This window comes from Engraulis encrasicolus, chromosome 7, assembly GCF_034702125.1.
Source record: "Engraulis encrasicolus isolate BLACKSEA-1 chromosome 7, IST_EnEncr_1.0, whole genome shotgun sequence".
Lineage (NCBI taxonomy): Eukaryota > Metazoa > Chordata > Actinopteri > Clupeiformes > Engraulidae > Engraulis > Engraulis encrasicolus.
In genome coordinates, this window is record NC_085863.1 from 48,450,748 (window position 1) to 48,473,807 (window position 23,060).

Below are 23,060 nucleotides of genomic sequence, written 5' to 3' on the forward strand. Positions count from 1 at the left end.
ACTGTGCCTCCCATTGCCGAACCAATGCGTTGACAAGGTTGAACTACGCGGGAACACCTCCGTCACACACTTTGCACTTTACATAGGCCTACATGAAAAGGTGGATGTTCTCCATGTCCGTCATTTTGAATTTCCAGAAATGTTTTAACATTTTTAGCCTCAGAACTCCTTGTACTTTAGTCATACATGTAAATATTAGTTTATTACTTAGTAGGCCTAAATATTCATCAAATTTGGCAGTAGGCCTGGGCAGCACAGTTTGAATGAGCAGCATGCGATAGCCTACGTACTCTGGCCACCGAGCCTGATCTCGAAAAATTGCGTCTCATTTCTCACGCAAACCAACATCCAAGATTGCGTACGTTGGTAAACGCATTCCCTGCCGATAGCCACATAGGAAGTCTCGTGCCGTTGGTCTAGCTGTGCCCTTCCCAAAACCTAACCTGTCAGTAATAGAATGTTTCATAGTTTTACAACTGTGCCCTTCCCAAAACCATCCCTAAACCTAACCTGTCAGTAATGCTACATTTCTGAGTTTTAAATTTGTGCCCTGACCAAAACTTTCCCTAAACCTAACCTGTCACAGACATCTGCATGACCACTGCGCATGTGTGTAAAGAGAATGCGTCGTAAATATTCGATCAAATTTCAGTTGGCCTGGCAGCACAGTGATAAATGAGCAGCATGCAATAGCGTTCGAGATCATGGGCCACCATCCTACACAGTGCACCTTTAAGCTCGGTTAAATTAACAGTTTTACTTTTAGGCCTACTGAATGCTGACTATGGCATGTGGTCTAACCACTGACTTGTATAGTTATACAAGTCAGTGGATCTAACCGTCAGCTGACAGGCAAATCTTTGAAGACATCTAAGTCTTTTGAGGACTTAGGCCTACTGCAGCCACTCTGGATGACACAACTCAGCAAGTTGCCAGAAAGGATGCAAAAAATGACCTAGTGGTTAAAGATACAGGCCATGTGGCGAGCCAATTAAATTGCGCTATCTCAACCTACACATCCTCATGCTGAAAAGGGGGAAGTGGGTACTTTGTGGCGGAAAACAGAGAGGGAGGAGAAGAAGAGAATAAATGAGTTTGGCCTCATTAGAGATGTACGGGGCGTATTAAACCATACTTTCCACACTTATCAGCATAGCTTCGCCTTGAGTCCGCATTTCTTTCTCTCTTTTTTTGCTTTGAAGAACGGTCACCTCGTGATGATGTGAGCACACCCCGCCTCTTCCCAGCTGATGCTCGCGCCCTGCTGTCAATTTCCATTCTGAGAAGAGTAGTTGAGGAAGGGGGGAAACCGAAAACAAGAGAGGGTCTGCGGGGGTAGCGCAGCAAATTATCCATGGGTGGTTGTGTGGGCAGTCATCATGATTCTTCAGGCAGTTTAAACGAAAATTCAGACGGCACTGGAGGTAGGAAATAAGTTACATACCAGGGGAAATATTTTGGTTATTGATTGGAGGGTTTGAGTGCATGCTTGTTTCCATGCGCCTTGCCTTCTCTTGTCTGCTGTTAGACTACCATCGCCGATGTTTGCAACATCGCGCATGTATTTTGTCGTTTGTTCTTTGTTGCACTGGCTTGTTTTACTCTATAGTGTTGTTAGACTTAATCATGGGGTCAGCGCGAACGGAAATGTGGCCATTGCCTTTTGGTAACCGCTGTCCGCTATTTTCAATGGACGCAGCTTTTGGATGTCCCAGCGAGCTAACGTGCTAGCTTGCTAAGTCTAAAAAAGAACGCTTGCTAGCCCCTCAACTAGCCTATTTCGGTCGGTTGTGTTAAAATGTGGGTCAGGAATGCGGAACATATTGAATAACTTGTCTTTTATCTCTCTGATCTCGTAATTCTTTGTCCCATGTCATTACCGCTGCATAACCGCTGTTATTAATGCCTTAAATCGCTCTGTAACACGAGAACGTCTAAAAAGGGCAGCAGAATGATACTGTTGCGGGGTAGGGTGCATGTTCACCTCTCTCAGAGCATCAATCACCTCGTATGTGTATGTTTGCTATCGCGGTCCATGATGGGCCTTGGTATGATGGCAAATGTTGTGAACGGCACTGAAAGCCTTTTCTGGAGTAAATATGCACATTAACTTTTTTATTGCATATTTGTAGGCTATGACGTGACGTGATGCTGTCGACTTCTTTATGTGCGTCAGTTTAGTGGTTCTCATCAGTTCGGCCTATCATACCACCGCAACCTGGCTTTATATTTACATTTTGTTCTGGACTATTTTCATGTCTTTATTGTAGATGCCATACCACTCGTACGGATCCTTAACATGATTGCTCCTGTCTTTGGTCGTGGTTTCCGGTGTTTAGTGTTGCAGATGTTGTAACGCTACTACTGTAACTGACAATTGAGCGTGTGGTGTAGGGGGGAGGGGCAGCTTTAACACAAAGGCTTGTACTTGACTCCATCCGCTATTGACTACTTGAAAGTTGTTATTTTGCACATAGACACACGTATGTCTGCATGCTACAAAGACAAACATGTCAACAAAAACAAATAAAAATAGCTTTTATTTGGTCAGTTAAAAGCTGTTGAATTTGTTTTGATTATGGCCAACCATGCACAATTATGACCCAACTGGTCATGAATGTCCAAGCTATTTGTTTTAATTGTTTTGTATGTGCAGTGCAGTTACCCCTCTTTCTTCAAAAAAGGATCCTCTGTTTCTCTTGACCTTACATTCTTAGTGGTTCACCTGATTGACATTTCCCTCTAGTCTAAACCATGCGGGCCAAAGGCATCCCTCCAACAGCAGCTGGGTAGCAGGAAAAACTCGTCTCTGTTTACACTTGCGATGCTACAGAGTTCATGCTGAACCAGCACTTGAATGACTCCCGACGTGTTTCATGTATTTACCCAACTCTCAGTGGGAATGCATGACAAAACATTTTTCCGCCTTTTTGGCTCTGGTCTCTTTCTCTGGGCCGGTGTTCACTTATGACTGTCAATATGGGCCACTTTTTCACGATGACCTACCACTAGGTGGTTCTTCACATAGCCCTAACCCTTAACCGTTCATGCACAATATAAGCATTTCTATTTCTCACATGCAAAGAAATGCTAAAAGTAAAACATGCAATGAAATTAGCCTTGATCCAGGAATGATTTGTAGCGCGATGATACTAACTCTGGATTCAAAGGTCCATTCAGCAGAGAACAGTCAGTCTGTCGGTCGGTTGGTATATTCTTGTGTCGGTCCAAGTTGTGTAAGGGGAGAATGTGCAGCTGAGGGGAGTGCGGTTCTGCTGCCAGAGCACAGCTGGGCCGCCTGAGACTCACCACACACGCACATCTGGAGCAGCCATGGCACATCTGCACAGTACTAAAAAAAAATCAGTGTGTTAATTCAACACTTAGAATCGATTTAGCGTCTTGTAGAGTATATTTCGCCCCCAGTTGAGTGCTCTCTGTGTTGAATAAGCACTACATGTTTTACTGTGTGACCAGCAGGGCAGGCAACACCGTCTTCATTATGCATGGAGAAGATGAGCTCTCCTCAGCTCTGCTTCACTTCACTCTGATCTGCACTACTCTCCTCCTCTCCTCTCCGTCTCAGTCTGTCACAGAAGCCCTCTGTCAGCACGAGAGAGAGAGAGAGAGAGAGAGAGAGAGAGAATCAGAATGTGAGACTAGAGAGAGTGTGAGAGAGAGACCAGAGAGATCATGTAGGGAGAGTGTTAGACTGAGCGAAACAGAAAGAGGTATAGAGATTCATCACAGAGAGATTGAGACAGACAGAGAGAGAGAGAGAGATCTCAGGGACAGTTTGTCAATCACCTGTTTGTCAGTCTGCGTGTATAACCGCCACCTACGTCAGTGTTTTCCCCACCAGTGAATGGGCGCTATCTATAATTCTACTACTCCAGGAAATTTATTTTGTACCATTTAGAAAAGTTTCATAAGTCCTCACTCCCCCTGTGAAAAGATGTCCAGTTGTCCAGTGACACCTTGCTTGTGCAGTGTGTAATAGTGCGTACTACTCAGTCTCCTCTTTGTGTGGATGGTAAAAGAGGGAGCACTGTATAGGGGTAGACAAGCAAGAAGCAACCTGAGTACAGTAGAAATACTTACTTGATCGATCCTGGAAGAAATTCAGGTGTGCAGTAGAGAGATGTATGAAACAGAAGTAATAGTACTGTTACGAATTACAACACTAGTACATGGTCTTACATAGACTATGCATCAGGTATTACAACGTTACCTAATGAGGTGGAGCCATTGTAAGCCTACTTCTACAAAGCACATTGACTTTATAAACTTCCGGTCCAGCAGTAATATTTTTTCATATGTATTGCACAAAAACACATCGCACATATACATGGGTTCTAAATTTAAGCTTAGTTTATAATCTGACTGCGCGAATCTAGCTGCGCACAACTAGACCTCTGATTGTTGGAAACAGCTGTCGATCAAAAAATCCTCGTCTACATCATAACAACATTGCTATGACATTACCTTGGGTAACATATTAAGACATACATAGCCATTGCAATTTTGGTGACAGTAAGGTTGTAGCATAGGCTCTTCGCTAAGGAGTTAAGTGATAATCCTTATTAAATTGACCTACAGAAAGGGGTAAACCTGCTAATGTATGCCTTAGTGGGGATTTTCCTGGGCTTTTATAAGCCGGTTTTCCTTTAAATTTAACCTGCTTTGCTTGTTATCTAAACCACCTTCTCGGAATATTCTCCAGCTTTAGTATATCACACTAAATATGTACATAAATCTACGTTCATTCACTTGACTGTCGAGGTACACTAGGAAAGAGAGGGATTAAAAAAGGTGTGCTGAAGGTGAAACAGAAGCCGGCTGGCCTGCTCTGCTCCGCTCTGCTCTGAGCTGAGCTGTTGGCCTGGACCTTGTCCTGCATTATGTAGAGGCTGAGCTCCTTGCTTGGCTCCGGGGCCTGAACTGAAGTTGGCAAGGCTGAGAGCTTTGGCTTCGGCTTGGTGCTTGGTGCTTGGTGCCCGGATCAGCTGAGCCATAGTAAGAGTGGCATGGAGTACTAAGAGGGGCATAGAGATGGGGATGAGGGGCTGTGGTAGTCTGGAGGATGCCTCTTCTAGGGGTGCACGATACACCTTTTTTCACTTCGTTCCGATCCGATCCCGATATCTAAATTTGGATATACTGTATACCGATACTACTCCGATTCGATACGAAGACCACATACCTGTATATGCATGGGTTTTGACTTGGGGTAGTAAAAAGTAACAAGTAAAAAAGTAACAATCCCATCCTGAAAATGAATGTGCAACTGTAATGATATCAAATTAACATTACACCTGGCTCAATATCAGTATTGGAAACTTTGGAAAAATTCCAATCCGATCTCTGAAATTTTGTTGATATAGTATCGGATCGGCCCCATCCCTACCTTCTTCCTCAGAAGGCGGTGGATTGTCATGGTCACAGTTTACGCATGCTTAAACATTTGAGAGAGACAGACAGAGATGGAGAGATCGAGTCCAGTACTTGACTACAGTAGCTTGACTGTACAGTGAAGTTAAACAGTGCAAGATAGATACAGATGTCAATAAAGCAAAACAAATGCAGAACGATAGCGATAGATTGATATTGATAGAGGGAAATGGAGAAAGCCAGAGGGAGAGAGAGAGAGAGAAAGAAAGAGATTCACAAATGTATTTTACACCTCCTCCTGAAGGCTCCTGCTTACGGTAGGGACACATAGGAGGCGAAGCAAGGCGAAGCGAAGAGAGGCGAAATCCAACCGTCATCAGGTCGTCGCGGCGAATCAAATGGAATGGAACAGTTATGTTGTTGATTTGATTGGGCCGTGGCAGGCGAATTCGCTCCTCATTTGCATAACATTAAACTTTCTTTAATAATTTCGCTTCGCTTCACTCCTGTTCGCTTGCTGTCGCTTACCATCGCTTGCCTTCGCCTCGCCATCGCTTGCCTTCGCCTCTCTCATAGGAATGAATTGCAAAGTTCGCAAATTCGCGTGTATGTGTCCCTACCGTTACCATTGCAACTGAATTCCAAAAGATGCTTCACTCACTCACTCACTCACTCACTCGCACACAGAAACTTTTTTGAAAAACCATTAAGTGTTTCGTATGGTACAGTGACTTGCATAATGGCCCTCCTTGAGAATTGATGTGCACGGCTGTTGTTGAGAGAGCGGGAGAGCTATCATCGTTGATGGCCTTTTAAAAGAGAGCGGGGGCCGGGTAAATTAGTCCCCCAGGAGTTTTCCAAGGATCTTGTAATTCGGCCCGTGGCGCTCAGCACTCGGTTGTGTAATTTTACACGCGTCACATGACCCTCACCCCTGTGTGTGTGTGTGTGTGTGTGTGTGTGTGTGTGTGTGTGTGTGTGTGTGTGTGTGTGTGTGTGTGTGTGTGTGTGTGTGTGTGTGTGAGCGAGTGAGCGAACCCGTCAGTGACTAAAAAACAAGGCGCCTCTGCCTTTGCACCGCAGGAAAATCCATCCAGGTTCATGAAGTACACGCAACACACACGCACACACACGCACACACGTAAACACATGCATGTACGCATAAGAAACACACACACACCACATGGGGTCACGCAATCCACACACCACACACACACACGGACATACACACAGTTCCTAACCCAGATGACAGGCCCTATATGTCATGTTCCTGGCACCTTCTCAGCTGTCCTGCTTCTTCATGGGGTATGTCACCCTAAGGCGTGACGCTGGGATGTTCAGGGCACTCGGTCACACTTACAGTCACAGTCATACACAACATCTCCTGCTGCCCTATCTGTGGTCTTCAGTGCAGTTTCCCACCACTGCAAATTCATTCAGTCATTTTGTTTTGGTGTGTGTAACCGTGCTTGATTTGTGTGTGTTGAATTGGCAGGGAGACTTTTCTGATATGTGCGTGAGTGTGTGAAAGTCACCCTGTGAGCGAGAGAGGGATTTTGTCGTAACTCATAATGTGTAGTCTACATCTGTGTAGGTGTGTGAGAGGGAGGAGATTGTGTGTGTGTGTGTGTGTGTGTGTACGTGTGTGTGTATGTGTCTATGAAGGAGGGTGCATGCGTGTGCATCTGTGTGGGCGTGTGAGAGGGAGGGAGATTGTGTGTGTGTGTGTGCGCGTGATTGTGTTTCTGTGTGTGTGTTTCTGTGTATGTGTGCGTGTGTGTGTGTGTGTGTTTCGGTGCATGTGTGTGTGTGTGCGTACAGTGCTGACGTCTCCTCTCCCTGTGCTGACCAGTTGGCAGGGCTGATGGCTCCCAGATGTGATGATGAGAGACGCCCCTCTCCCTGCAGCTGGCGGAGAGCTCTGATCACACAGCTTCACTGCGCCTCTCCTCTCAGCTTCACTCCTCTGCACTCACACAGCTCCTCTCCTCTCAGCTTCACTCGTCTCCACTCACATAGCTCCTCTCAGCTCCTCTCTCCTCTCAGCGTCTCTCCTCTCCTCTCAGCTTCACTCCTATCTGTGCCTCTCCTCTTCTCTCAGCTTCACTCCTCTCCTCTCCTTTCTCAACTCCTCTCCTCTCTCAGACTCACTCCTTTCTGCTCCTCTTCTCTCCTCTCAGCTTCACTCCTCTCCACTCACACAGCTCCTCTCTCCAACCTTCAGCTCCACTCCCCTTAGCTCTACTCCTCTCCTCTCAGCTCCACTCCTCACTGCCATTCCCCTCATCTTCACTGCCCTCAATCACCTCTACTCCCCTCCCCTCTACTACTCTTAGCTTCTATCCACTCACACAGCTTCACTCCCCTCACCTCCACTCCCCTAACCTCCACTCCCCTCACCTCTACTCCTCACCTCCACTCCCCTAACCTCCACTCCCCTAACCTCCACTCCCCTCACCTCCACTCCCCTAACCTCTACTCCCCTCACCTCTACTCCTCACCTCCACTCCCCTAACCTCCACTCCCCTCAACTCCACTCCTCTTCCTCAAGCTCCATTCACATGGCCGTACTGTACTCCTGGCTTCTGCTTCCTGCACTCATGGCTGGCTGGCTGAGAGCTCGGCTCCCACAGCTTCACCCTGCTCAGCTCCTCTGATGTCCGGCTGGCTGAGAGCTCAGCTCAGCTGCACTCTTCTCCCCTCCCCTCAGCTCACATGGCTGTAGTACTGTAGCCCCGGCTGTGCTGCGCCGCCTGCACCGATGGCTGGCTGGCTGGCTGGCTGGCTGAGAAATGCATACTGGAGAGAGAATGAATACCTCACGCATGAACTCAGCCAGCCCTCCATGCACTATTTTCACAAGGGGTGCGGCTGGCGGCCGGAGTGGACGAACACCGCTGGGCGTACCGCACTCTAAAGGCCTGACTCGGCCCTTCCTTGCAGTGTGAGAGAGGGGGGTGATTGCAGAAGAGGAAAGTTGGGGTTAGGCGCCGCGAGACCACCTTTACTGCACTGTGTTGAGAGGGTTTGGTAAAGCCAGCCAGACTCGGACCTTCCTTGCTGTGTGCGAGAGACGAGGGGTTTGGAAAGTGGAAAGCTGGCCGGTCTTGCCTAACGGTAGGGTTACTGTACTGCCTTGGCCCGCAGGCCAAATCCGGCTCGGGCATGGCAAACATTTGGCCCTCCATGAGGTCAGAACAAATGAAAACATAAATGTGTGTGATTTCCGATCACTAAAACTTCAGTGGGTCATATCTCTCCAATGCATTCACAGGGAGTTAGATTTCATGCTAACAGTCTCATAACAGACATTGACAAGAAGGGGAAATGGAAAAGCGAAAATCTGTTATCTGTCCAGACATCTGACTTGTTTCTCATTGGGTTGGGGCGTTGGTTTGGCCCACAGCCTTACTGGCTCTACATAATTTGGCCCTTGGAGAAAAAAAAGAGACCACTGCTTTACTGTGAGAGCTAGAGGGTGGTCTGAAACGTGGAAAAATGCGATTAGGCGAAACTACCTTGCTGTGTACTGTGAGAGGGTTAGTGAAGACCAGTGACTGCACTGGGCAATGGGCAGGTTAGGGAAGACCACTTTTATTGTTCCTGAGAGGTTTTAGCAAACTCACTGAACCTTGAGAGTGTTAGGCAAGGCTTCCTTACCGGTGTGAGAGAATTGGGCATTGCCCGTTTCTTGTACTGTGAGAGGGTTTGGCAATACCAACTCTCGGGAGTTTGGCAAGACCCAACTGTCTGCTTGTTGCCTTATGACGAGTCAGTGCTGTCATCATCAGACAGAAATGTGAATTGAATTTCACAATTGCAATGTTGGTTTTACAACAGAGGGTAATTGAAAGACACACACTCACGCTTGTGCAAACACACACACACACACACACACACACACACACACACACACACACACACACACACACACACACACACACACACACACACACACACACACAGCTCTGTGAAGAAACAATATGGTTAGGCAAGACAGACCATATGAACTTGCTTACCTCCTGCCTACTTTCCATATGATGTGCGTCAGTATCGCTCTGATTTCAACATTTGCGTTCTTTTTGAACACATGGGGTATACAAACATGCACTCACACGACTCGAGAGATGAAGAGGTTTGGTTAGGCAAGACCTTACTTACTAACACCTTACTGCCTGCCTGTCTGCCATATGATGTGTGGCGGGCGTTATTGGTCTCATCAGAAGGAAATAGAAATTTCAACATTTTGCACAATGCTTTTAACACCACGGCTGTAAACTCTCTCTCTCTGTCTCTCACACTCACACTCACACTCTCTCTCACACACACACACACACACACACACACCCCTCAAAAAACAACAAACTCTTCAGTCCAGCTGGAATTCATTAGTGGCTCCAATGAAAACTGAATTTACATGTTTTCAGGGTATGTAAAAAAAAAAAACATGCCTATTAGCAGCCTAGTAACGCGAATTAATTAAACTTGTGTTTTTCTCCCTATTTTTATACACGGACAGAAAGACGACCAGACAGATAGACAGACAGCTCCCTTTCCGACCTGCAGTGTTGGAAAAGAGACTGCCATTAGTCTGCTTTTAAATGCGCTGAACAAAAATGCTTTCAACGAAGAAGAAGAAAAAAAAGGCCGCCACATGCAGTTGAAGCAGAGTGACGTGTTGCCGTATCTGGTGTTGTAGTGTAACTCGAGACAGCGGCTTTAATGGCCTCCTTTTCAAGCAGGGACGCCTTTTATATATATACAGTGAGGAGAATAAGTATTTGATCCCTTGCTGATTTTGTTGGTTTGCCCACTAATAAAGACATGACCAGTCTTTCATGTTAATGATAATATGTATTATAATATGATGAGACAGAATATCAAAAAGAAAATCCAGAAATTAACTCTAAAGAATATATATTAATTGTTTTATATTTCATTTAGGGAAATAAGTATTTGATCCCCTGCCAACCATTAAGAGTTCTGATCCCGCAGATCAAATGGCACTTCCAATCAACTTGTTATCTGAATTGAACACACCTGTTAATAGTAACCTGCACAAAAGACACATTGAATCTGCAGAATCAGTCCATAGAATCAGTCAATCAATCAAACTAAACTCGCCAACATGGGACAGACCAAAAAGCTGTCAAAGGATGTCAGGGACAAGATTTTAGAACTCAACAAGGCTGAAATGGGCTCCTAGATATTAAGGAGCAAGCTGTTGGTGCATTTCTTCCCAATTTTAGGACATACAAAATGATCATCAATCTTCACTCTTAGGCCTGTCTGTGGTTCCATACAAGATTTGACCTTGTGGGAATTTAATAACCAGAAAAAAAGAGATAAAGCACCTTAAAACTGTATGGGAGGAGCTAGGAAATGATCTCAAGGCAGCTGGGACCTCAATCACTAAGAAAACTATTGGAAACACTTAATACCACAACGGATTAAAATCCTGCAGTGCATGTATGTTACCCCTGCTTCAGAAGGAACCTGTTCAGGCTCACCTGAAGTTTGCCAATGAACATCAAACTGGATTAGGATATGATTGGGAGGTGCTGGAATCAGATAACACCAAAATCAAACTGTTTGGCATTAACACAACTCGATCTGTTTGGAGGAAGAGAAATGCTGCCTATGATCCCAAGAACAACACCTTCTCCAACATCATACATGAAAGTGGTAACATTATGTTTTGAGGTTGTTTGTCTGGCCAAGACACAGGACAACTTCACATCATCAAGGAATGGATGAAGGGAGACATGTAAACGTACAATGCTGCATGCCAACCTCTTTCCCACCACCACTAGACTGAAGGTGGGTCATGGATTGGCCTCCCAATATGATAATAATCCATAACATACAGCCCAAGCAACGAAAGAGTAGCTCAAGCAGAAGCACATTAAGGTCATGAAGTGGCCTAGACAGTTTCCAAACATTAACCCTATAATAATCCTGTGAAGGGGACAAAAGATCCCATTTGCCAAGCTACAGTCATACAACTTAAATGATTTAGAGATGATCTGCAAAGAAAAGTGGACAAAAATCATTTCTAATATATCCACAAACATTGTCATTAACTGAAAGAAACATCTGACCTCTGAATGAGAAAACAAGGGCTTTGCCACCAAGTATTTTGTCTTCTTTGACTAGAAGGGTCAAATACTTATTTTCCTCAATGGAATACAAATCAATTAAAATATATTCTTCAAAGTTATTTTCTGGATTTTCTTTTTGATATTCTGTCTCTCCATATTAGAATACATTTTATCATTAATATTATAGAATGATCATGCCTTTATTAGTGGGCAAACCAACAAAATCAGCAATGGATCAAATACTTATTCTCCTCACTGTATCTCTCTCTGCTGCTCTTTAACCGCAGTCCTAGTCAGGGCCTGCTTCCCTCCCTTCCTCCCTCCCTCTCTCTCTCTCCCTCCCCCGTCATCATCCTGTTCTCTTTCAGCCCTGCGTTCAGTCCATTTGGGTTAATCAACTACTATTGTTGCTTTTTATTTACTTCTCTTGTTATGCTTTCTCTGTCTTCTGTTCTTGGCTTGGCGTGTGTCTGTCTCCATAACCTATCTCTGTTAGTCTTTATCTCTATATCTTCCCCACCTCTCTTCATTTCACTCCATCAATATCAATCTCTCTCTCTCTCTCTCTATCTACTGTATCTATCTATTGATGTGTCTATTATTTTCTCCTCTCGGGATCTGTATCTATCTTGCACTGGTTAATTTCATTGTACAGTCAGCTGTTGAATGACAAGTCTCTCTGAAGTACTGGAGTCCTCTCTCATTTAAGCACTCCCTCCCCGATTGGGGTGTGTGTGTGTGTGTGTGTGTGTGTGTGTGTACGTGAGTGTGTGTGTGTGTGTGCAATGTGCGTGTGTGGGGTTGAACGGGTTTATACAAGCACTGCTACCACAGGCCCTGTTGCCTTTTTAAACTGCTGTTTGCGATAGCTGTTAAATGAGTTAGAGATGATTTTTTTCCCAGGCCATCAGCAGTGACATTCTCCGTGAGACAATGAAAAGACGGTTGTGCCCAGGCAGTCATGTCTAATCTGGCCCTGTACGCATCCTTTTGTCTTTGCAGACAGAATGAGACAAACAGGCATCACATCAGACAAACAGGCATCACTCATTGTACGACAGTGACAGTTCATGAGGTAAACAAATCTTAGATGGATGGAAGAAACATGGCAGTTGTCACTTTAGATTTTTTTAATTGCTTTGAAAACTGACAGTATTCAACCAAAAGTCATTTTTCTTGTATTTCAGTGCAATGTCACAACGTAAAGGAATTTAAAGAACAAGCAAAAACAATGCCAATGTAGATTTTTCAACTTTTCAACAAAGTTTTCCGTGGTTGATTGACTAGTGTCTGCGAGAGACATTTCTGGATTTGCTTTGACGCTCTTCATGGGCTGTGACTGCAGTGCACACAGTTTAGTTTATGGGAGAGCTACTGAATTTATGCAGCTCTTCTCAGTTTCTTAAGAAATATTTGCTTTTGGGAGATTGTAGCCTTTAAGCTTATTTAGACAGGACAGTCAAAGATGTGGACAGGAAATGAGTGGGAGGGGGTTCGAGTCCAGCCTGGGTCATGTCCCAATCCTACCCCGTCTCTCTCCCGCATTCAACATGACCCAGGCCAGACTCGAACCCGGCTCCCCCTTAGTGTGTTGCACCACGACACCCCATTTCTGCAGTTCTACACAGAATGACAACTCAGACGATTCAGATTCTGCTGTCTAACCAGTAGTTTGATCAAATTATAGTATTGCTGAAAGAAACATAGCAAATGAATAAGCTTAGACACGGGGTATACAGTAGTCATGGCTACTGTACTTTTGTCTGGTTTGTTGTTGCTTCGCAGCTGTGCACTGCCACCACGTCTGGTGTCTGCAACCTTTTTGTTATTTTGTTATGGCCTGCCAGCCTCTAGAAAAACAGCAGACGTTATGTTGAAAGAGATGGTGTGTGTGTGTCTGTGTGTGTGTCTGTGTGTGTCAGTGTCTTCTGCGGAAACTGTGTGTGTGTGTGTGTGTGTGTGTGTTTGTGATGTGTGTCTTCTGTCCCCCCAAGGCTCTGTCTACTATTAAGCAGAAGTAGTTTTTAAATGTCAGGCTGGCCCTTTGCTTTCTAATTAGATTAAGGTGTTCGTTTGTTCATTCGCTCGCTCGTTTGCTCGTTGGCCGTTCCACCTCGCTGCTCCCATCAGCAGCAGTGTCATTCGTGGAGACAGGAAAGAGGTGCAATCTTAATCAGCACCTTGGGGGGTTTTCACACAGCTCCTGGAGTAAGGTGTGATTCTCATACGTCCCCATAGCATAACCTGTAGGCTAACTTCATTTCTCAAGAGAAGATGAAACCAAAGGAAGTGTTGTTGACTCAATTTCTGAAATGGAAAAGATCGTGCCAGTTGTTGTTGTTATTCAGTGTTTTTTGTTGCATTTAGTTCAAGGTAGTGTTTAGTTTAAGATGCAGTCTTTAAAAGACAACCTGACACTTGGAAGTGATGGCATGGCAGTGTAATCTGACTCAGTGGCAATGTAGGAGACATATTAACTAATATGTTAACTCGATATGCTACAGTGGTACTGACACATTTTCCGGTAGTCAATAGCCACGTATTGCTTCCCTTTCCTCTCCGTTCTCTTTCTGTATGAATGCGTTTAATGGAAGTTGATGAAGTAAGATTGAAATATGAGATTATTGACTTACTTCTTATTGATCACAGATGGGTATATACAGTACATATTGTGTGTAAGGTACAACCTGCACTGTCTACCGTCTCTCCACAGAAGTAGCTCACTTGGCCTCCTTTGCCCAAGGAAGTTCTGTTTTGGCGATGTCTGCAGTCTGGACCATCTTAGACGTTGTTCTGACGTCACAGCTTCTCTAACTTGTGCTGAACGGGCTGCGTTGTTTGTCTGCGTCCCTGTTGTGAGCTGTAAGATGTGGCGAGCTATTGTGTTCCTCCAAACCGCGTAGTGAGAGCCCTCTGGAAAAGCGCTCACTCTCTCCTCACCCCCAGACAGATGAAAAACTATGGCGCGCACAACAGAGACTGTGTTTTGCGTCATTGTTGGTGTGTGTTTTTGTCGCAGCCTGCACAAACAGGAAATGAACATGTTGGCCTGTGACATCAATGTGGCAGAGTAGCGTCTGCCTCTCTTGAGATGCGCAGGGGATTGGGTCAGCATGGTGCCTTAGGCTCTACCTCCATTTGGGGTCACCAGCCATTTCTTGTTTCCAAAACGTTCTAGCTACGTTAGCCTTAAGTAATGGTTACATTCCCTGAACGTTAACTTCGCCTACTTTTGGTCTGGTTACTGATTCTGAAACCTTCTGCTATCACCCCTTTTTATGTTCACGACCCCCACCACCACCCCCACCAATATTGTTAAATTTACTCCCAATTCATCATAACTGTGTGAACTTGTGGCTTTCCCGTTTTTGTGTAAAGTCCGTCCTGTTCATGACCCCACCTCACGACCCCCAGCTTTATGTTCCTTTGGTCTTTCTTTCATCCTCCTCTCCAATAAAACGGGCATCTTTTGCAGGCAAGGCAAGGACCCTTAACCCTTTTTGGGTGCAGTCGTGTGTGTGTGTGTGTGTGTGTGTGTGCATGTGTGTGGGATGAGCAGACGGTAGTTTCTGGGTCGAGCAAAAACTACAGTGCACACTTCCTGGCCGAGCTGAATTATTGATGCATGGTGGGGTGTGGTGGTGGCAGCAGCAATGGCGGTATGCCTCTCTCTCTCTCTCTCTCTCTCTCTCTCTCTCTCTCTCTCTCTCTCTCTCTCTCTCTCTCTCTCTCTCTCTCTCTCTCTGAAAACTGGCCATGTGGTGCAGCACTGAAGTCATCTTTGATGGTCCTCTTAGAGAAAAGAAAAATCCTCCCATAAGGTCGACTTTTGATCGGTTTGCAATGATGACGTGTTTGAGCATCAATGTTGCTGCTGTTGTCTTTGTCTTTGTCTTCGTTTCAAAACTTCCGCCTGGTAGAGATTCTACACCTTGCCCGAGTGAAGTCATCTAAAGGTGGATTCTAGGCCTATCTGCTTACCATCGTGATGGATAGATAGTGTGTGTGTGTTTGCGCACGTGCTTGCATGCATGTGTACGTGTGCATTGACGTCGTCCTACAACTTTGGTATGTCATGACATGCGTAGCTTTGTAGCAGTGTCTGGGGCTGAAGCCTTACTGAATGGTTCTAGAATGCGGGGCGACGACAGCCCATGGGCGGACCTGTAATTCCAACCAGCAGGAGTCAGGCCGAGTGGGTGCTTTTTATTTATTTAGCTTTTGATTTTTTTTCTTTCTTTCTTTCTTTTTTCCTCGTATTTTTTTCGTCTGTGCGTCTTGCAATTGTTACATGGTGTCCCGGACGAAAGGTTGTGGTGGGTAATGGCCGCCAGATGTTTTCCCCCTATAAAAAAATCCCTCCCTCCCTCTCTTCTTTTCTGCCCTCCATTCCTCCTCTCCTCCTCTTTTCTCTTCTCCTCTGCTACCTCTACTCTCCTCTCCTCTCTGCTCTTCTTCCCTCGCCTCCTCTCCTCTCCTATGCTCCTCTGCCCTCCTCTCCTCTTCTGCCCTCCTGTCTTCTCCTCTTCTCTTCTGCTCTCATCTCCCTTCCTCTTCAGCTCTTCTCTTCTCCTCTCCTCTCCTTTTCTCTTCTGCCCTCCTCTCCTCCTCTTCTTCTTGTTTACCCTCCCTCACTGTGCCCTCCTCTCTTTTCCTCTCCTCTCCTGTGCCCTCCCTCTCTGACACCCCCCTCTTTGCCCTTCTATCTTCCCCTGCCCTCATCTGCTCATCCATCTTCTCTTCTTCTGTGCTCTGTTCTTCTCCCATCCCCTTTCCTCTCCTCCTCTCCCCTTCTCTCATCTTTTCTCCACTCCCCTCCCATCCTCCACTCCTCCTCTCCTCCCCCCTTCTCTCATCTTTTCTCCACTCCCCTCCCATCCTCCACTCCTCTCTCCTCTCCTCTTCTCCCTTTCTCTCATCTTTCCTCCACTTCTCCAGTCCTCCTCTCTGGCAGGTCAGGCTGGTTGTCTGTTGATGTAACGTCCTGGCCTTCAGCCCTTCTGATTACACCAGAGCTATCGGCTGGGAGGCCTCTTTCCCCTTCGCTCTTACTCCCCTCTTTCTCTCTCTCTCTCTCTCTCTCTCTCTCTCTCTCTCTCTCTCTCTCTCTCTCTCTCTCTCTCGGTCTCCATGTGTGCTGATGCCTTGAATGGCAGTGGGATTGAGTCAGTTGTGGTAGCCGTAAGACCTCTGGATTCAAAGGATTGCGGGTTCATTAAGATTTGTTTTTGCCTTTCCCTGCCATGGCCTAACGGTAGGGCACTGGGTTGCTATGCGGGTGACCCGGGTTCGATTCCGGCCCGGGTCATTTGCCGAATCTTCCCCATCTCTCTCTCCCCGCTCATTTCCTGCCCCTCTGTAACTGTCCTGTCACTACAAAGGCATAAAAGCCCAAAAATATCTTAAACAAAAATTAGTTTTTTGCCTCATTGCCCAGCCTTTAATGAGGCAACTGTTGCGGCAACGAGGCTCAGTGGACTAGTGCGCTCTACCATTTCGCCGGGGACCTGGGTTCGATTCCAGACCGAGGGCATCTCCCCATTCTTCCCCATCTCTTTCTCCCAACTTATTTCCTATCTCTCTCACTCTCCTGTCTGACTCATAAAGATGTTCAAGTCTATAATAATCACAAAGTATAATAATACAACTGTGGCCTAAGTTAATGCTGAAATGACCTGATGATGGACGTTCCGTCCCTGCACCAGGAAAATGGACAGTAAGCCAGGGACTGGACGAGAGTTAGCCATCGCTCTCGTGTCCTTGACTAATATAAAGCATGTAACCCCGCATCAGGGGACTGTCCTTGTCCCTAATACACTGTTAAGGCTCCCTGGATAAGAGCGGCAGCTAAAAGTAGCCTAATGTAATATGGATAGGGTGCTAGCGTAGCGTAGCGGGAAGGTGGACGCCACACCAAGTGTGTCTGCTTCACATGCATGCAAGATGGTATACAGCTATGCACTTCAGGGGTATTGAATCATTGTATAGCATTACTGCTGTTAATGTGATTCTATACACTATACAGTATCATTAATGGCTGAGTCGAATATAGTGTGTGTGTGTGTGTGTGTGTGTGTGTGTGTGTGTGTGTGTGTGTGTGTGTGTGTGTGTGTGTGTGTGTGTGTGTGTGTGTGTGTATGTTGATATTATTGTGCTGTGCAGGCTTGTGTGTATGTGTGTGGTGTGTTTCAAGCGCATCCATTTCTTTCTCTGTGCAATGTCTTTATACCTTTGCTACTTTCAGGAATTGGGGAAGTGGGGTGGTGGTGGTGGTGGTGGAGGGTGTCATACCGCATGTGGGGTTGACTTCTGTGTGAATCATAGATCGCATGCAGTGAAACATGTGTCTGCTCTCCCCGAGAGCCATCAGTCACGCAAAATGTCAGTGCTGCTGACGGTTCAGGCGCCGCACTCTGCTACTTTAGATGCACCACATGGCAGTCTGTCACAGTTAAGACCATTGTGATTGATACCTTTATGGAAGTTGCATGCAAGGATCTTAACCCGTCTCTGTCTCTCTTTTTTTCTATCTCTCTCTCTCTCTCTCTCTCTCTCTCTCTCTCTCTCTCTCTCTCTCTCTCTCTCTCTCTCTCTCTCTCTCTCTCTCTCTCTCTCCCCCTCTCTCCATATCTCAGTGGCTCTGGGGCGTAACCAGCCCCTGAAGAGAGAGAAGCCCAAATGGAAGAGCGACTATCCGATGACGGACGGGCAGCTGCGCAGCAAGCGCGATGAGTTCTGGGACACGGCGCCGGCCTTCGAGGGCCGCAAGGAGATCTGGGATGCGCTCAAGGCGGCCGCCCAGGCCTTTGAGGGCAACGACCACGAGCTGGCCCAGGCCATCATCGACGGGGCCAGCATCACCCTGCCGCACGGTAAGGGGACCGCACAGGGAACACCCATGGGTTACGTATGGAATAGCGGACGACGAGGTGTCCCGATATCAAGGGAAATAATGGACGAGGCGGAGCGTTCACTTCGCCAAGTCCATTTTCCCTTGATATCGGGACACCTCGAAGGCCGCTATTCCGCTTATCACCCGGTTACCAGCATTTAAGTATTAATTTATTAATATGTTGATCTAAGGCTTCGTGAGAAAGTAGATTCACCATTGCGCTTGGTACGTTGCTATGGGCACCACTTCCTAATCTAGTGAGACGCGCCTCTATCGGAGGCATGTAAGGACGCGTGCAGAATGTTGGGGTGACTTGACAACCAAATGCGATAGAATTGACGACTGGGTTTTTGACTTGACAACCAGATGCGATAGAATTAGTAACGGGGTCTTGACTAGACAACCAGATGCGATAGAACTAACAACGCGGTCTTGACTAGACAACCAGATGCGATAGAACTAGTAACGGCACTTCGCCAGAAAGTTAGAAAAGAAGCAACTTGGACGCCCGCACGCCCACATGACATCATAGGTGTCCTGCTACCGGGGAATAAAGGACACCTGCTCAGCCAATCAGAAGACGTTCCGTCTGCTCACTGGGTGATAAAGTAGATATACTGAATAGGGGCCAGCATCACGCTGCCGCACGGTAAGGGGACACAGGGGGGGTTACAATAGATATACTGTATAGTATAGAGCCCAGCATCACAGGGGTAAGGGGACAGCACAGGGGACACTGAGGGCACACTGAGGGCTAAGGGGACAACACAGGGGTTACAGTAGATATTATACTGTATAGGGGCCAGCATCACGCTGCCACACGGTTAGGGGACAGCACAGGGGACACTGAGGGGTTACAGAGGGGCAAGGGGACACTGAGGGGTTAAAGTAGATATACTGAATAGGGGCCAGCATCACGCTGCCGCACGGTAAGGGGACACAGGGGGGACACAGCAGGGGTAAGGGCACACTGAGGGCTAAGGGGACAACACAGGGGTTACAGTAGATATTATACTGTACTGTATAGAGGCCAGGTAAGGGGCTGCACGGTAAGGGGACACAGAGGAAACGGGGGTTACAGTAGATATAGAGTGCGTTGCAATATGCGACCTTGCCTCCTCCACTTGCCTCCTCCACTTGCTTGTCCCCTCGTACCAGGAAGTAATATGTCATGATGACATCACTGACAACAGCATTATATTTCAATATCTTGCAAAAGCTCAATTGTAGAGTCTTTTTCTCATTTGCAATTGGGATGGTGAATGAAAAACAGTCCCTCAAAAGTTGTTGTGGCTAGGCTGACAGCTGGGAAACTTTCTCCACGGAGGAGGGGCAAGGAGGCGGGACGAGGAGACAAGCGCAAGTGGAGGAGGCAAGGTCGCATATTGTAACGCACTCATACTGTATAGGGACCAGCATGGCACACAGTAAGGGGACCCACTGGGGAGTGGACACAGAGGGGTTACAGTAGAGGACTGTGAGGGGTGTCTAACATAAGGCCTGGGGTCCAGATGGTTTAATCCGGTCCCAGACTTGTAGAGGGTGAAAAAAACTAAGAATGTCAAAAAAAGACGTAAATCCCTAGTCAATTGCAAAGTTGCTGCAGGTATCTGAGATTTCAAGAATGAGTTTGCCTTTTTTTTGCTCGCCATTCAGGGTACAATTGATGCTCCTGATATTCCCTGTGACCTACACCTCCAGATGATTGACTAGCAATGTGATTACGATAAGAAGCAGAAATTTGCCACATTGCACAATTAGTTCGGCCCACTTGAGATGAAACGTACACTATGTAGCCCCGTGACTGAGAATAAGACACCGCTGCTGCAGTAGATACAGTATACTGTATAGGCACCAGCATCACGCTGCGGCATGTATATAAGTCAGTGGTATGGAGACAACACAGGGGAGTGCACGGGTCAATGTCCTGCAATGCTGCATCGGCCCGTCTCTCTGTAGACGTACTGTATAAACTATATACTATACTATGGAGGCCAGCATCATGGTAGGGGACACAGTGGGACATACAGGTACAGTGTCCTGCAGAGATACTTCTCTCTCTCTCTCTCTCTCTCTCTCTCTCTCTCTCTCTCTCTCTCTCTCTCTCTCTCTCTCTCTCTCTCTCTCTCTCTCTCTCTCTCTCTCTCTCTCTCTCTCTGTCTGTGTCTCTCTCTACGTATACAGCAGGTACAGGGGCAGAATCAGCCTGCTGCCCATTGAGGAAAACAAATAGGGACACAGGTGTTCTACAATACTGCACCAGTCTATCAGCCTATCTCTCTCACACTCTCGGTTTCCTGTTATAGATTAACATAGGGGTTAGTTTCACCTTCTACTTGGTTGGGGACACACTCCCCAGAGTGCTCCATGGCTATATGGTAGAATACAATTATGTGATGCGCGGCTAACCTACTGTATATACAGGTACTAACCAGGCCTAGTATTACCCTGCCACACAGGGGACAATGAGGATATACTACAGTGTAATAATATACCATTAAAGAATTCATTCATTCATTACATTACATTATATTGCATTTGGCAGACGCTTTATAACCAAAGCGACTTTTAAATGAGGATATAATCATAGCCAACATTCATACATGAATGTGATGAATTCATTTCCCTCAGGGACGAGGACTGTTCTTAAAGATACGCCAGTTGCTTCTTTGTTTCTTTTGGTAAGCAAAAACATGGTGCTATTACATCTCTTTTGTGTTTTCGAGAGGTTCCACTGTTTTGACTGATTGCAGACTAGGAATCGAAGAGTATGGATTGGTAGCGACCAAAAGCTCTTGTCTGCAGAAAGATTTAATGGTGTATTCCAGATGGAAATTGCCAGCGCTGTGTGTTTCTCCCGTCATCCTGAGTTAGGCTTGACATAGTGATGGAGCAGGCTTGAGACTCGATGTGACTGCCGGAGGAAATGACATTACTCTGAAATGACAACTTAAGCAAAGTGTCAGCACAGCTTGCTGCTGTCTTCCGAGCCCAGCGGAATCTCAGCAACTTGATGCTCACGAAAAAAAATCGACACCTCCACACGTCACAGATAGTGGTGGTGCTAAATCGGGCTTCCGAGATTAATGGATGGGCTATATATTGACAATTAATTCCAACCACTCACAGAATAAAAAATAATGTCAATTTGTACACCTTAGAGTCGAAAATCACTTAACCCATTAAAATGGGTGAAAAAAATGAACAGTATTGTCAACACTGTTAAAGTTAAATATGCATAGATGCAGAAACCGGTCTTAAAGGTAAATACTCACAGATGGGTCTTAATGGGATAAATACTGGCATAGGTGTACATGTACACAAACCCATCTCTCTCTATTCCCCTCCCTTCATCATTATCCACGTGGTGAGGTGAGGACTCAGGTGAGGACTCTATCATATTACCAGCGACTGCAAAATATGATGATAAATGAACCAACCACATGAATTAATTAGCAGCTACGTTAGAGGTATGGTATGGTTTTACTTGTGTACTACATAGTCAGCTCTCTCTCTCTCTCTCTCTCTCTCTCTCTCTCTCTCTCTCTCTCTCTCTCTCTCTCTCTCTCTCTCTCCTCTCTCTCTTTCTCTCTCTTTCTCTCTTTCTCTCTCTCTCTCTCTCTCTCTCTCTCTCTCTCTTTCTCTCTTTCTCTCTCTCTCTCTCTCTCTCTCTCCCTCTCTCCCTCTCTCTATTATTCTCTCACACGCTCTCTCTCTCACTCTCTTTCTCCCCACGGACATTCCTAGAGTGAAAATGACAGTGGTGTAGTAGCTGAGAGAGACACCAGTTCTGCACAGTGCATAGCTGATGTGAGAGCTTGAAGAAATCTGGTCAATAATAAGCAGGCTGCATTTAATGACAGTAGGTGGTGTTGTTCAGCTGATCTTTGAGTAGTTGAGTCGAAGGTCCCCTCCACACCCCCTCCTGATGTGTCATTTGGCTAGTCATATTCATTATAAGGCCACCAGGAGGCCTCTGATGCGCAGTGGACCTCATACATACAGCACACTGTAAAACATTGCAAGCCAGTTCAATGTAAAAAGGTTAGTTGCCCTTCTGCCTTAAAGGGACACTGTGCAGGAAATGGTCAAAAAAGGTACTGCAACTATGCTACTTATTGAAACTGGGCTGCCTATTGCCAAATTTGATCTTTACATGAACGTTTACAAAGTAATAAACTAATATTTTCTATTATGGCCCAAGTACAGTCATTTTTGCAGCTAAAAATGGAATGGAATGGAATGAAAATTCAAAATGGCGGACCATGGAGAAGATCCCCCTTTTCATGTATGAAAAGTGCAATTTTTCCAGTCATAATGAATACTTAGAATTTGATGCTGGTGGTAAGTATTCATGAAAAAGGTAACATTAGTGAATGGGCAGCATGAATTCTGGAAATAAACAACTAAAAATCTCACACAATGTCCCTTTAAGTTTGTAAGTTAACTCAACTCGAGTAAGTTAACTCAACTTGAGGCTTTCTCATGTTGAGTTCACTTCACTTACAAACTAAAGGCAGCATGGCAACTTACTTTTTTACATTGAACTGGCGGCAATGTTGTACCTTTTGTCTTGATAACGGTTATACTCCACAGCCGTGTGTGTTGTACCCACATGTCCTTGTAACCAAGTGACTGAAATCCAGCCGTTCTGCTGTGTGTCAGGAGGAAGAGAG

At 45.9% G+C, this 23,060-nt stretch overlaps 1 protein-coding gene across 1 annotated transcript in view; it reads left to right on the top strand.

Moving 5' to 3' along the window:
* Positions 1-1,115: 1,115 nt before the first annotated feature.
* The window catches only part of ubtd2 (ubiquitin domain containing 2), a 36,052-nt gene continuing 14,107 nt past the window's right edge, over positions 1,116-23,060 (top strand). Inside the window, exons 1-2 of the mRNA XM_063203784.1 lie at positions 1,116-1,424; positions 18,128-18,364. Of these exons, the coding sequence (XP_063059854.1) occupies positions 1,355-1,424; positions 18,128-18,364 (307 nt within the window). The 5' untranslated portion in view covers positions 1,116-1,354. The remainder of the gene's footprint in view (positions 1,425-18,127; positions 18,365-23,060) is intronic.